Source organism: Meleagris gallopavo, chromosome 6, assembly GCF_000146605.3.
Source record: "Meleagris gallopavo isolate NT-WF06-2002-E0010 breed Aviagen turkey brand Nicholas breeding stock chromosome 6, Turkey_5.1, whole genome shotgun sequence".
Classification (NCBI taxonomy): Eukaryota; Metazoa; Chordata; class Aves; order Galliformes; family Phasianidae; genus Meleagris; species Meleagris gallopavo.
In genome coordinates this window covers 45049330-45064178 of record NC_015016.2, presented here as the reverse complement: position 1 = coordinate 45064178, position 14849 = coordinate 45049330, and the positions used below count along the sequence as shown (strand labels likewise).

At 38.0% G+C, this 14849-nt stretch overlaps 1 protein-coding gene across 4 annotated transcripts in view; it reads right to left on the bottom strand.

The window, feature by feature from the left end:
- The window catches only part of ELMO1 (engulfment and cell motility 1), a 291509-nt gene that overhangs the window by 184842 nt on the left and 91818 nt on the right, over positions 1 to 14849 (bottom strand). For 3 of the 4 annotated variants that reach the window (XM_010713028.3, XM_019616661.2, XM_010713029.3), the window contains 4 exons: positions 14670 to 14705; positions 7727 to 7826; positions 2465 to 2616; positions 1531 to 1609 (listed from right to left, as the gene is read on the bottom strand). In XM_010713028.3, the coding sequence (XP_010711330.1) occupies positions 1531 to 1609; positions 2465 to 2616; positions 7727 to 7826; positions 14670 to 14705 (367 nt within the window). Of the gene's footprint in view, positions 1 to 1530; positions 1610 to 2464; positions 2617 to 7726; positions 7827 to 14617; positions 14640 to 14669; positions 14706 to 14849 lie in introns of those variants that run through there. The other variant, XM_019616662.2, reaches the window with a different exon arrangement.

Below are 14849 nucleotides of genomic sequence, written 5' to 3'. Positions count from 1 at the left end.
TTTCCATTCAAGACAAAAACTGAAAATTCATTTCACTTTTTGGAGACAATCAAGCTGTTATTTGATTTGTATATGTGGAAGTTAAAACACTGTTACTAGAATATCATTTTTGTCCGTTGAACGAAAAACTGTGGCAGGGACAACAAGAATTCACAAACCTTATTACTATAATAAAACCAACTTTGTCTCCAAGACACCTGCAAGGCTATTAGCAGCTGATGAGCTGTCTTTTCTAAAAAAAAGTACTGTAGTAACAGAGGAGAACAAAAATTATGTGACAAAATTTGCTACCTCATTTCCCATAGCAACGTGTCCCTGTGAAAATGCAGACAAGTGGGGGGAAAAAAAAAAGCTCCTCAAACATTCACAGTATCATTTCACTGCACAACATCTCTTTTCTAATATATAAAGTTCTCTTTCCTCATTTTTAAGTAACCTACATTTTTTCTAGATGATTTAGTCCTTGACAATGGCAGAGGAAGCAAGGCAACAAGATAATCCTCATCAAAAAAGAAAAATTTCGAATCTCTTTGGCTTTTTGCATTACAGAAAAGGGCGTGGAAGTGTTTTTGTTTTTTTTTAAAATAAGTAAAGAAAAGGCAAATACCAGTGTGAATTTAAATCCTTTCCTTAACTGCAAGGCAGTCACTCACATCACACCAGTTCCCCTAGCATGGAAGCAGAGAGGGTGTCTCCTCGCATCAAACACATTTTGGTGCAGGACTAGTCCAGAACTTGTTCAAGTTCTGGCAATCTGCAGACATTTCTCACATGCTCCTGTGGAGTAAGGTTTTGCACAAGTGAAGTTTTTATTCCACAGTTTCTATTTCTATTTCTATTTTGTGTTAGTGTTCGTTTTAACATTCTCCAGTGTTGAAAAGTGCAAATAAGTCTAAGACAAATCCTCATGAGGATTTATCAGCAGCTCTCAATGACCTCGTTTTGGTCACCACAAGAATTATCATCATGGCTTCTGGTGATGGAAATACTAAATAAATAAATGACTAACTCTGTTTTGACACAAGCTAATTACTTGATAAACATGGATGAAACTCCTCTATTTCATAACACATCACATTCAATCGTTTAGCATCAGCTAGCAATCCTGAAGTATTTCCTTTTGGAGCTTCTGATCTCTGGCTCTAAAGTTAAATTAAAATAGTGCACTGACATTCATGAAATGCTTACATGCCAAGATAGTCCCATTATCAAAAGGAACACATTTCTTATTAAGAAATCTGGAGGGGGAAATGACTTACCAAAAAAAATAGCCTGGGTTTACAAGCTGTGCTGGCAAAGAGTTCAGTACAATAAATACTACAGCCAGCCACAGTCAATAAGGTTCATGTGAGGTTACAGGGAACTACAGAATTGCAGAAGAATGCTTAACCCTTCCTGGTACTGGTACAAGACAGAGGTAACTCCACTAAAATGAATACTATTACACCAGTGACAGTAGTGACTGGGACAACTGCACGTATGAATGTAGTGTTTCCTACAAATACATGGATATAAACCCCAACAACTGACCTGCCTCTTGTCATCCGGGGCTTTAAGGAAAAGTGCATTTATTACTGCAATGGTATACGTCTGGATTTCTTGGTCTGTCCTGTTTGGGAGAAAATCATAAACATGAGAGATGAGCATGAACACACAAGTTACAGAAACTGATTTTCCAGTTGCATTACTACCAGTAGAAGATCAGGGACTGTTTGCACTTTGAGTTACTCATATAAAAGTTAAGTAATTAGTCATTCAAGTTCTATTATCAGTAAGAGAAACATGATGCTCAGCATTCAAGAAAGGTGAAATGAGTAACAACCTCAAAGTGCCATTAATCAGGAGCTCAGACAACGAGCTCCAGCCAAATGCCCCAGCTAGTTAGGAAGAAGAAACTCTAAACGGCTCTGAAGAAAACCTTGTTGATATTAAAAAGCTTTCCAAGTGAGTAGAAAAAATGCCCCAGCTAGGAGGTATGCATACCAATTTAAAATGCATTACCCTGTGCTAAAGGAAGTGGTTTCCATCCACTGAATAGCAGTGCATTATTGTTAAAGAAAAGACCTCTCTCTTTCTAAATGTATCTTCAACGGAAGTTGACCAGGATGTTTCCCAGAGGCTCACTGGCAAAACCATACCATCTGTATGCTGATGGTGCTAAGCATTTAAACACAACCAATACTAGGTGCTCTCCTTTTCCTTCCCATTTCTAACCATACAGGAAGCTTTGCACCAAGAAAAATAAATTAGTAGTAGAAATAATAATACTAGAAGTCTATGATCAAGCTACTCCAAAAAGCTGACTATTTGCCATTCAGCCACTTACAACAGATGTGGAAGTTATGCAGGAGGTACTAGTCTTTATATTACTCCTTTTCTAAATGCTGTGCTCATTTGGAAGAATAAAAATAAATAAATAAATAAAAAACAAACAGCATATCAAGTGGCATTTGAATATACTCACCCCTGGAGATGAGGGATTAGCTGCCCAATTGTGATCTCCTGTGCCACCTTCTGGTACAGGTCATGGCTATTGAGCACCATCGATTCCAGGATTGCTAGTGACCGTTGTAAGATAGAGATGTCTGAGGCAAATTTGTTCACATAGCTTGCTATCTACAAATTAAGACATTTAGAGACTTTGAGTCTTCTCATAAAACCAGGAAAAGGGAAGAAAACTGTGGAATTGGCTCAGAAAAGTGTTGAGAGTAAAAGTAGTCTTGACAACGTGCCAGGTATCTGTTAATACCTGAGAGCAGTCAGCCAGGCACTGCAGGAACCTTCACAGGACACGGTGGCACCAGATTTTTCAGCTGGCACGAATCACCTCAGATTTATGTCACTACTAATACCCGCAAAATATATGCTTCTATACTAAGTTATGCATAAGATAAATCAGCATTAAAGAACGATAGATGCTGTGTTTTTTTCTGAAGGAAACTTTGGAAAGGATAACAAAAATTCTGCTCATTTTTTCCAGTATCAGTGCAGCCTGTGCTCTCTAAACAAGCTCCAATGGAAAACGCAAAAGAAAAATTCACATCTAAATTTCTAGCAAAATATGCTATATTTTTCTTTCTTCTTACCAACAATAGCTCTCTCCAGATTACAAATTAAAACTCACCTGATTACCATTTATTGGCACGATTGATTTTGTAACTCTAAATACAGTTTAGTCTTGCTGTTTGTGCATTCATTTCTGTTACTCTTACTGAAAGCTGCTAGAAGGAATGGCACTGGTAGAAACCATGTGGCAGCACGTGTTCCTTTGCATGCTCCACAGCCTTCTCCCAGGGAAGACTCTCATCTTCTGCTGACAAAGGAACAGAGAACTGCTTGGATTTTCCTCAGATGTACCAATATCAGCAGAGACAAGCAAAAAAGTACCCAAGGAAGTACAGACAAACAGAAAAAAAAGTCCAGTGACCAGTTATTTATTCTCTGTAGCTAAGTAATAGACTTGAGATGGGGCCACTGCAGCCTATTAAACACATTCTTTCCAGAAAACCTCAAGTTCATCCCTTCTTAAGTAGTCACACTTCAGGACACCAATGCGGTTTTGATACAGGAAGCTCACTTAGACCCTTGTATAATCTTCCTTTTGGAGGAAGAAAGGCATGCCAAACGCTTGGAAAAGCTGCCTAGGCAACTGTAAAATTCACAGAATTGACACACGCACAACAATGCTTATGCCCTGGTGACGTTCTGCGCAGTGCTGAAGCAGCAGACTCCTGCCTTCTCCCCTTCCCACTTTTTAAAAATAACTGTGGTTGGAGACTGTGAAGAGAGAGATGGATTTCTTTTTCTTCTGTTCTACAGCATTGGTGTTTATTGCACTGCTACTTGCTTTGCACTGCCACAGCAAGAACATGCTGTGCAGATTCCAACTCCGTTCATGAAACAGAAATTGGATTTACAAAAAAATAAAAAACCAACCCCTGCATGCATGGGGAATAGGTGGAGAGGAGACTATTTCTACTCCGGGCTTTCAACATCTGCTGTCTGCAAGTCCTCAGCACAGTTATTATTTACATTATTAGTACGTAATGCACAGTGTGCTGTTTAGAGTGACAAGCTGCATTTCAGCTCTGTACTACCTTAGCTCTGCTAACGCCAATCCAGTTGTTTTCTGATGCACTGTGTCAGGGCTGCCAGATGTCCACAAGTCCCACAGCATGTACGGTGGGCATGCAGAGATCAGTTCTGCACTGCTCACACAAGTGAAATGCACTCTGGATGTCAGGTGTGCGCCTCTGTCACCAGGCACACATGGATCAACTGTGTAGCAGGAGTACAATGTGCCCAGAATGTGTTCCGAGCTGTCAGACTACTGTCACCCTCTTCAGAAGCCCTGACGTGAATCACTCTTTGTGCAGCACCTCTTTCCCTCAATAGTTCAAGTGCTGGCATGAAAACTTCACTGCAATATAACATATTCCCACCAGGGGCCTGCTGCACTGATCTAATTACAGACAGCTGAAACCTCAGCCTAGGAAAGGTTGCCTCAGACACATTTATTCTTCTGATCCTGGGCCACAATGTCTTTTTACCATAAACACAAGCTCAAGGTACCACAGAAGCTGGCCTGTGTGTTTAGAGAGCAGTGACATCTCATACAGAACATACATGCAAAGCATCTGCTGGGTAATTTCCATGCTAAGCTATGTACACTCAAAACCATCTTGCTGAAGTACGACATATGTCTAGAAAAGATGTCCAGGCAAGTCTACCATGACAAATGAGGCATGCAATTTTCAGAGGGCACAAAATAACATTTAAAAGAATTTATATTCCCATATTTGAAGTTCTGGATGTGGAAAAAAAGGAATCAGTAAGAGTTCAAATTTGTCAATTGCTGTTCTCTGGAGAACTCAGCTTACTGAGCACATGTGCCAGGAGGGCTCTCAACATCCAAATATAATCCTGCACTCATTTATCAAAACTTCAGATGATAAATAATGATACATGCTCACAAGAATAGAGCTTTTTCTCCAGGAGCAACTTAATTGTTACACACTTTCACATGAAAATCTGGCACACAGATGTGTGTCACTAAGGATAGAATCATTTGTTCGTAACCTTGCTATCTGCATAGCCCTATGTAGCCCCACCTAATAATAGTGACTGGGTGCAGTTTCAAGGGAAATTAAGCATTAGAATGCCCTCATGTATTCAAGTCCAGTGCTCTGCTGAAACAGGGCCTAAACACATGGAGTAAGAGCAGGTAGGAATGCTAGAGAGAGCTAAACTACATATTCTGAGCCCTCTTCCTGTTTCAGCATCACCTAAAGTGAGGGAAGAATTCAAAAGTTAAGGACAAAAGCACAAACAAACAAACAAACCAACCAAACAAAAAATAAGCAAACAAAAAACGCCACATCCACCATGGCAAAAATAACTGAAGGAAACAGATTTGATTTTCAGAGATGCCTGGACCATTTTCATGTCTGTAAATGAAAATAACAGGAAAATCCACGGCAGCTTTGTTTCTGTAAACTCCTAACGCATAGTAAAGCTTTCAAGCACAAATCTCATTTTCAGATAAGGAACTACAGTTGCACTTCACTACAGAAGGAACAACTGGCAGCTGTGAGACACAGAGATACTTTTCCCAGTGCCACTCACTCTTCCTGCACAGCACATTTTGGAAGGCAGAGTAAGCAGTTCATCAAGGTTGAGACTGCCTCACACAGTTATGAAACAGCACTTACGTAAGTAATTCTCAGAGATTGTTAAGAACACTTCAACAAACACTACAAGCCTTTATTTTCTTTATCCTCTTGCAGAAATTAGAGAGTTCCAAATTTTTGTATTTTATTTTGATATCAAATTAGTATGACATATTTTAAGAACTTGGCAGCCAAATCCTTTAGGGTACTGTGGAGTTTCAGTCTAAACAAGCTTTATTGTCATGAGGAAGAAAAGAGCCTTGAGAGATACTGCTGTAAGAAAGTTTCTCAAATTATATTTTCCCTAAAGATAAGGAACAAAGCCCTACTTGAAGGTGTCAATTCTTATTTGCAGTAGTTAGAAGTCTTAACATACCCACAGGATGGGAGGACTGCTTTCAACACCATCTAGTTACTTATTTGAAGCATTCAGAGGTTCCCTAGAGATCTCCTCCAGCTTCTACATTTCTAGTTAGGAAATTATTTATTCAAGATATTAAATAAAAAAAAAAAGTTATTCAACTTAATGCATTCCCACTCCAGTTTGGCTTCCATTTGACAAGACAGCTTCAAAGGGCAGAAGCACTTGGAGCAAGCTTGCAGAGATTCAGCTAGCAGAAAATTATCTCAATTCTTACCCATCCTGCCTCCGCTTGAGCTAGCTCATTGGCAACCTCAAGTGGCCTATACGAGTTAGTAGGCTCCCTCAGCAAATAACACATTCTAGGCTGGACTTTCAGTCTCACAAAGTCAGTTAAAACACAGGTGTACTACCTTCTTTGCCATGTTAAGATCATCATCATAATCTACCCAGCCTACAAGACTAACAAACAAAAATCCAAAACATAACACTAATCTCTCTCATAAATAACACCTATCATTTTAATGACCAGAATTGAACATAAAAATCTACATAGAATCATAGAATTGCTCAGGTTGGAAAAGACCTTCAAGATCATCAAGTCCATCCCCAGCCTAGCCATACTACCCTAACTCTAACAACCCACCACTAAATCATGTCCCTGAGCACCACATCCAAATGGTTCTTAAACACATAATTCATAACTGTTTATTTCTTTCACTTCTGACAACAAATGTAAATTTCTGCTTCCTTAAGGTGGAAATAATTTTCCAACCAAATTTAAACAAAGAGTCTGACACATTTTGTTAAAAAGGAAAGATATCTTTCCCTCAGGAGACGTTATCATTACAGTGAATTGACTCTGACATCATTTGAACTCATACAAATGCACTCGAATGTAAGACACATTCCAACTTCAACCTGTTTTGAAAAAAAATACTTGGAAAGAGTTTTTGGTTTTGTTGTGAACAGAAGAGCAGCTTTATTTGCTTCCAATCTGCCAATATTTAAGATGAGAATAAGTAAAACCGGTTAAATCAGTAGCAACAAAATCTTTTTTTTTCTAAAGTCCATTACATTTCTGCATTTAAAGAGTACTCTGCTGTTTCTGCTGCTCTTGTGCATGTACCATGTGCAAGAAAAGAAGAAAAATGTTGCAGATCATGGAAAAATCTTTTTCAAAACCTTACACATTAGTTGCATGATTCAGGGAGCTGGAGTTCAGCTTGATAAACTCAGGAGATTTCAGTTTACAAATTGAAATTATTAAAAGCTAACTCATTTCTCTTCCTTCCCTATCCTCAAAGGAAACATTTCAGTGCTGTTTTTATTTCAAAATACATATTATGACTCATTTTAATTTACATTAAATCTAAATACTATTTTCTGCTTTAGCTGCCTGGTATCTGCACAAGGAGGTCATACTCCAACTGAGCAAGCAGCAGCCCATGTAATAAGCCAAACATAGCGTTGATCCAATTTCATTTGCGCTGAATTCAGTAGAAGTTGGGCTAGATCCTGCAGTTCCAAATATTTGTACATTTAAATAGGACATTAATCTCATTTTCATATACCTTTTTGCCCAAGCAATCACCTAAACAATGCACCTGAAGGAGAGAAAGCACAACTCACCTCAAAAATTTTAAAGTGTAGAAGCAAATTTGTACAAAACACATAGCATTGATTACAAATTTACCTTTTTAATGAATGCCACAGAGAATGTATCCCACGATACAATCCCATGATCCATCAGCTCAACAAATGCAGTCAGTGTAAAGGACAACATATCTCCAAAGCTGCAAGAGATAGGAGTCGTGACTACAGTTACCAGTTATGCAGCATGGCAACGACCGAGGGAATAAAGTAGCAGGAAGCTTTCAAAAAGGCAGGAAAACGAAGCCAAACATGGACTAAGAGGCAGCAAAAGAGCAAGAGAGGCCATGCAACAAATAGTCTCCAAAGCAATTTTGCATGGACATCAAGAATAATCACCTGAAAGAAAGCAATTTAGTAAGAGAACAGCTAAGTCCTAAGAAAACACCACATGCAGTGCTCAAGGAAATCAGATATAGTCCAATTAAACTTCTTTTATCTAATTCAAAATTTTACAACTAACAGGAGAGAATGTTTTTTCTTTTCCAGTTGTTCACTCAAGAACACAGCTCAAATTGCTCAGAGTTTGAGAGCCACTACACTACATAGTTACCTGTGAATTTGAGATTCAGTGCATCTTTGTATTAACTATTTCAACACAGGTTTAAACTCATCACAAAGAACACGCTCAAAATTGACCAGCTGTACACTAATTTTCCATGTTAAAATCAACTTTTATAGATCACCTTCATTTCTATATATACTCGTGGTACCCAACAGTCAGCAGCCACAATGGTTTCAATGAGGCCATTCGATGAGTTAATTAGTCAGCAGCAAAAGCAGTGCACAGAGCTCTAAAAGCAGCACTGTATTACCTTTAAGGGCACGCCAAAATACCTGCAAGGTGCTCTGTCACTAAGCCATTTACAAGCTTAAGCATGCAATCAAGCTAAATAACATGAATAGTCCCACTGATTTTAACGCGGAAGCTTACCTAATAAAAAGACAAAATTAAAACCTGTAAGATTGAAACTACAATGCTCAGTATGTTGGAAAACTGAGTCTATAGTAGAATAGCTGTAGTTAAGGAAGGCAATTAGTAATCCTTGTGTGATTTGATCCCCTACTGTCCTGTGCCATCCCAACCCAAATTAGTGAACATTCACTCAGAGGGAAGGCATTCACTGCAGGACAAAGGAATAAAGCAGGAAAGCAATTTAAATGTAGCAATTCCAATAGCCATTCTTTACAGATTTGATATAATCTGCATTAAGGCTTCTTGACACCAAAAGAAAAACCTTTAGTGACCCCTTCCGTTAGGATAGCTCATCAGAACTCTGCAAAACCCTTCACTAAAATGAAACTTGCCATTCTTGACATTTTGGGTTAGGAGGGAGCTATCACACACCTTCCCTTCCAAAGTAAGGGCATCTGTAATGTCTGATAATTTATGGCAAAATGAAAAAGTCATATCAAAGAGCAAACAAGAAAAACAGTGTCTTTAAAAAAAATAAATAAACCACTGTAATTCTACAAGGAATACTTTGTTCAGTCATACATGACTGTTTGTCTTTTAATTCTACAAATCTTTCAGGAATTAAATTAGGCTTAAAATGTCATCATTAGCATTCCAAATAACCAAGGATTTCATAAAAAGAAAACAATACCGCTCTGTAGAAAATATAATCAGCTCCAGTCCTCTCATTCTCCCCAGCCCATTCTTTTTGCATATAATGGTTATTTATGAATGTCTAAATAAAAATGCATCCCTTGGAAAGAGCTTCTTTTTAAAAACTTGCATGGATATTTGTGCCAGAATACTTCCATGAATATATGGAATGTCAGAATTTTATAAGGCCAGACTATATTATATACATATAAAAAGAAAAAAATATATATTGATTAGGAAAAATGTTGTGTAAGATTAAAAGGAGATAAATCATCTGCTCAGTTTAAGGAGATACATCTTTATCTAACCTGGATTTTCTTACAAATTGTTTACAAATTTTGTCAATTAACCTGTACATCAATATTCTTCTATAAGCTAACTGTAAATGAAAGGTAACTCCTATTAGCAATGGGCATAGAGTAGAGGGATTGTTCAGTATTAAACCTACATATATATATACTCTTCTCCAGAACAGCAGCAGCTGGAATTCAGTTTAGTTAAATTCCTTCACATTCAGCAGACTCATTTATTCTTCTCACCAATACTCTTCATTAATCCAGTCAATTATTTATCTCCCTGCACATCTTTGAACGTGAAACGAGGTTAATAGAGCTGCAAATACTAATATACAAGCCTGGTTTTAGCAGATGTACCACTGGCACAATTGTCTGGGATCCAGACAGTGAAAGTACTTTCCAACCTAAAACAAGGCAGGCTGCCCCAGTGGGTGTCACTACTATGACATTTTTCAAATTATTAAGAGCAAAGAGGTGCAACACTGGGACTAATCAAGCATATATGATGCATCACCACATATACATAGCACGAATTTTTAAAATATCTATCTATCCACAGGCACAGGCACACACATGTATACACTAAAGAGCATTGCAAAAGTTAAAAGCCAGGCTTAAAGGATAAGCATTAGGTGTAGCACAGCAAGACACGAACACAATCTCCAAGGTAATTAGCAAGATAAAATAGGAGGGAGTGGTGTTGATTCATTGTTATGTATTTAAACACAAGTAGATAGGTAGAAATAGACTTCCAAGCATTTCTGTTTCAATACACGCATGCAGACACATTCATACTATTGAGGGGCAGACTGAGTAGATGCAGGAAATTTCAAGGGAGTCAAAGCTTGTTCATAAAAATGTAGCAATCTTAGAAAATAAGCGGCACTGTTTACCTCAGAATCTCAGTTAGCAATTATTTTAGCCATACAAAAGTCTGAAAAAACGTTGGGGCTTGCTTCACAAAATCTTTCTGGAGAACACACAGCACAAGGCACAACAATTCTGTAAATATCAACCCCCTGCTATTCTTGCAAAATGACCTAATGGCTTGAGAGCAATTCCTGATGAAGGTGCTTTTTAATGCATGTCATTGCAGCAAGGGGGAAGAGCGCTTAGAAAGACACAGTGTGTAATTGCAATTTCACCTCTCACTAACACTGACGTTTTAATGATCTGTGTCATTAAACTGCTTGCACAATCCCTCTCCAGGGCTCTGGCTTGTGTACTTCTGCTGGGACAGCTGATGATGTCTCCCATTCTCTGCTACGTGGCCCCAGTCACTGCAGATAGGGGTGAGTTGTTGACGAGACACCTCCTCACCCACAGCAGCTCACAGGCAGAGTCTCAGAAGAAGCAAACAGCTGTGGTCTGTAAGGCCATCAACCAACCCAGTGTGAGCCATTCCAGCGTGTTTGCCTACTGCTCCGATCCAAGGTCTGAGCACCTCAACACCTGGGACAAATTTGCAGCTGTGTTTCACATTATTTTACCTGCGTGTCTTAGGCAAAGATCAGGGCAGCACCTGCTGATTTATGTTCCTAAGAATTTTCTGCATTCTTACTTTCTGAAACTGAGGAATTCCATATATTTTTTATATTAATTTTTCTTTCCTAAAAAGAAAAGGAATGTGCATGTGACCCTGACCACCATGTCTATCACTTGCCTTCATCATTATCAACTGTATATGGAAAACCATCTTTTTATCAGGTGTGCTATGCAGTTTACAGATATTATATATATAGATAGATATATATACATGGAAATATATTTATATAGAGAGAACTATGTCGGATATCCTGAAAGATGCCTACAGCAATTTTAATTTCTTTTCAAATTAAATTAATGGGATATGAGCAGCAAAATCCCTTAGATGTTTTTAAACAGGATGCATCTACCAGCCCGTAGACCAGGACTAGCAGCCCACTTTTGGGTCAAATCTAATTGTGCAGAGGAAAGATAGCAAAGAGAAAGACTAACCGGGCAGGAAGCAAGAAGGGAATTGCAGCCTACTGCCAGCTGCAGGGGTTAAGGAAGTGGTTAACTTCCAGTCCCTTGTCATTTAGCAGCTGTGCTCACAACCCAACACTGGGCAGCTGAAAGGCCTTACTGCAAGGTTAACATCAGATTAGCCCTGCAAATGAGACTCTTCAGGTATAAAAGGCCATAAATATATTTAAAGAGGGAAGCTGAATCTATCTAAATCGTAAGAGGACAAGGGCTCTGGAAAAGTCACGAGGGCAAGAACCTCAGCCTAAAATGAAGCTCACTGATGCAGCAGGATACTTTGCAAGCACAGTGTGAACCTCTTTCATTGCTATGACTCTTCTTCATTGCTTCTACACTTCCTTGCTTCTCCAAGTAACCTTTCCAAATGTAAAGCTAAGCCTCCACATCAGACTAGAAGCAATTCACACCTATTTGCTACTTACTCTATACGTCATAAAACGACTGAACAACCTGCAGGTAGCTGCCCCTGTTTTTGTAGGTGATGACAGAAAATGCACTTAACTGCTACACTGCAATTGACACAGATTACTTTTTTGCAATGCATCAAACACTACTCAAGTATTTTTGTTGGTACAGTTTCACTACATTCATTACAAAGGATCAACCTTGCTGATTTTAAACTAACTGCATTCCCAAAAAAACTGAAATAGCTTTGTACCCCTGGTATAAGAGCCTCTCTAAGCTTGTGAATTAAATCTGATTACAAAAACAGGCTTTGAATTTTAAACAGAACATAACTATTCTTGAATAAATTCAGGTGTAGATACTTTTATTATGAGGTATGACTTAATCCACTTTTAGGTACATTAGGCAATTGTCAGCATGGAAAGGAAGCCCAGAGGAGCTATTATACATTGGCTCTTCAGGCAGATGATTAGAGTTACCTTTTCTTTTCTTTCCCATCTTTTAAGTTCATGTTTTTGCTCATTTCATGGTAATTTCCATAAAAAGATACACTATTCTTAACAGGCTAAGAATAACGATCTACGCAGAAGCATCACTCTCCAGTCAGCATGGTTTGACTACAGTTAAGTAGTCAATTGATATAGCTGTTCCAAAGGGAATTTTCTTTTAAACCAAGCATTAGCCAATATGAGACAAAGGAAATCCTAAAACATAATGGGAATCTGTAAGACTAAAACGACAGACAAAAGAAACTCACATTTTAGAATATGAATTTCCTTCAGTGGATAAAAGGTATTAAACGTGTCCTCTCTACAGAAGTGAGGTTTTAATTAAGTCATCTTCTCCAGGTCAGCATGTGCAAGCTGCCAGAGATAACGTGAAGTACTTGTGCTTTATGAAATATCCCCTCCTGTAAATCAAAAGTAACCTTTTCTTTCAATTAGCATTTGGCTTCTTTAGAGTAACTAATAATAAAGACAGCAGCTAGAGGCTGCAAAGTTTTAATGTTTTGTTTGTTGTATTACATGCTGAAATCATTTTTATATTTTTTTTTGCCATCAGTCTTTCTCCCAATAATACATGATGAAAAGTATTTAGGATGCTTGACAACAATCACACAGCACTAGTGTCACCTCTTTACCTTCAAAGGTTATGAATAAACTAAGTTCCAGAGCTACTGATTTCATGGCCTGCCCAATGGGTCTGGTATCTTAGTACTATCACAAAACTCTGATTTTAATTGTATCATTTCATTTACTACTGAAGGAAATCAGAATATTAAATTGTGTGCCCTGATATAAATTGAACCTCGTCCATTTAGCATTCAAAGTTAAATAAACTTTAGTCACAAATACATTCATTTCTACCATGTTCACCTATGTGCTATATCTACAGTAAGGATCCTCCAGAAGAGGGTAAGGCCTTGCTCCCACGGGTAAACATGACTAAAATGTGCCAAAAAACCCACAGCTTAATTCAGGTCATCACAGAGCCAGATGCTTAGACCAGGGCTCAAAGCAACTTGAAGTCAGCACTTCAGAACTTTCCTGAGACTGTTCAGAGGACAACTGTATTATTGAATGTAAAAAAAATTACATAGGATAATAGAATTTGGGAGCAAAGTGGTGCTGATGGAGTATAACTACCACACACACATAAAAAAGCCACCCTACTTTTACATCAATGAGGGAAAAAAAACAGCATCAAAATGCACAGGAGGTATCTCAGCAGGAGCGATGCTGCCAAGAATTTTGAAAGCCTCGTGGCATTTTAATTATTTTTCTCAGAATCTAAACTTTTATATTAAGAAACATGTTATTCCACATTAGGTCGAGGAAGAGAATGTAGAGGAAGGATTTAAGGTTTCTGCCAAATTTATTGCTACTGTTTAATTTATTAGGCAACGATTTAATGATTAACGTTTCAGCAGCTTTGTGAAAGCATGATTCAGCATGGATTTGGATGGGAAGCTGCATTTCCTGCATGATAAGCCACATCAGAGTGACAGATGCACACTTAATTGATTAATTACTCTTTTGCTTGCTTGGGTTTCAGCTATACTTGATGTGATGAACTTGCAAGCCAATCAGCCTACTAAAGAACATCCCTCAGGACCCCGATTTATTAAAGCCTATGAAATGTGTGCTTAACTTGAAGCATACAGAAGAATTCAAACAAACGTGCCCTAGAAGTTTCTAATAAGAAGCCCTTCAGAATATTGCTGTCTCTCTTTATGCAGTTATCGGTAATAAATAAAACTAACTGGGACCAGAAAATAACTGGAATCCAAATTGGCACAGTGACCCTTATCTCACTAATATAAACAGAATTGTCTAATATTGATCATGTAATCAGTCAAATTTAAAAGGGGAACATGGAGAAGGCAGGGAAATGATTGCTCAAATAATAAAATAATAAAAATAAAAAAGCACCTTAGTTAGGAAATTGTGTAGGCCCTTGCAGAAGTTATAGAATTAAAGCACCCATTCCATAAGCAAAGCAAAAAAGGCCACATCAGATAAGTATCAAAGAACAGAAAACAGAGGTTGAAAATTGGCTGAATGAATAAGCATAGATGTATTTACATATAAAGATTAGCGCAAGGGCCTGAACTCACTCATGCAAAAGAAGAGGAAGTGTGCAAGGTGATGATCTAATCAGGTTCTTACCAGGGCTTCATTATCTTCTGCAATTTCTGATATCGTCTGTAAAATTAAAACTTGCACGTGAGGAGATACACTTCAAAACACCCACATACTATTTATCTATGCATATATACACACACAATTCATAAAATTCAAAAGATGCAGTAGAAGGCATTAAATTACAATTTGCTGTGAACAAAAATA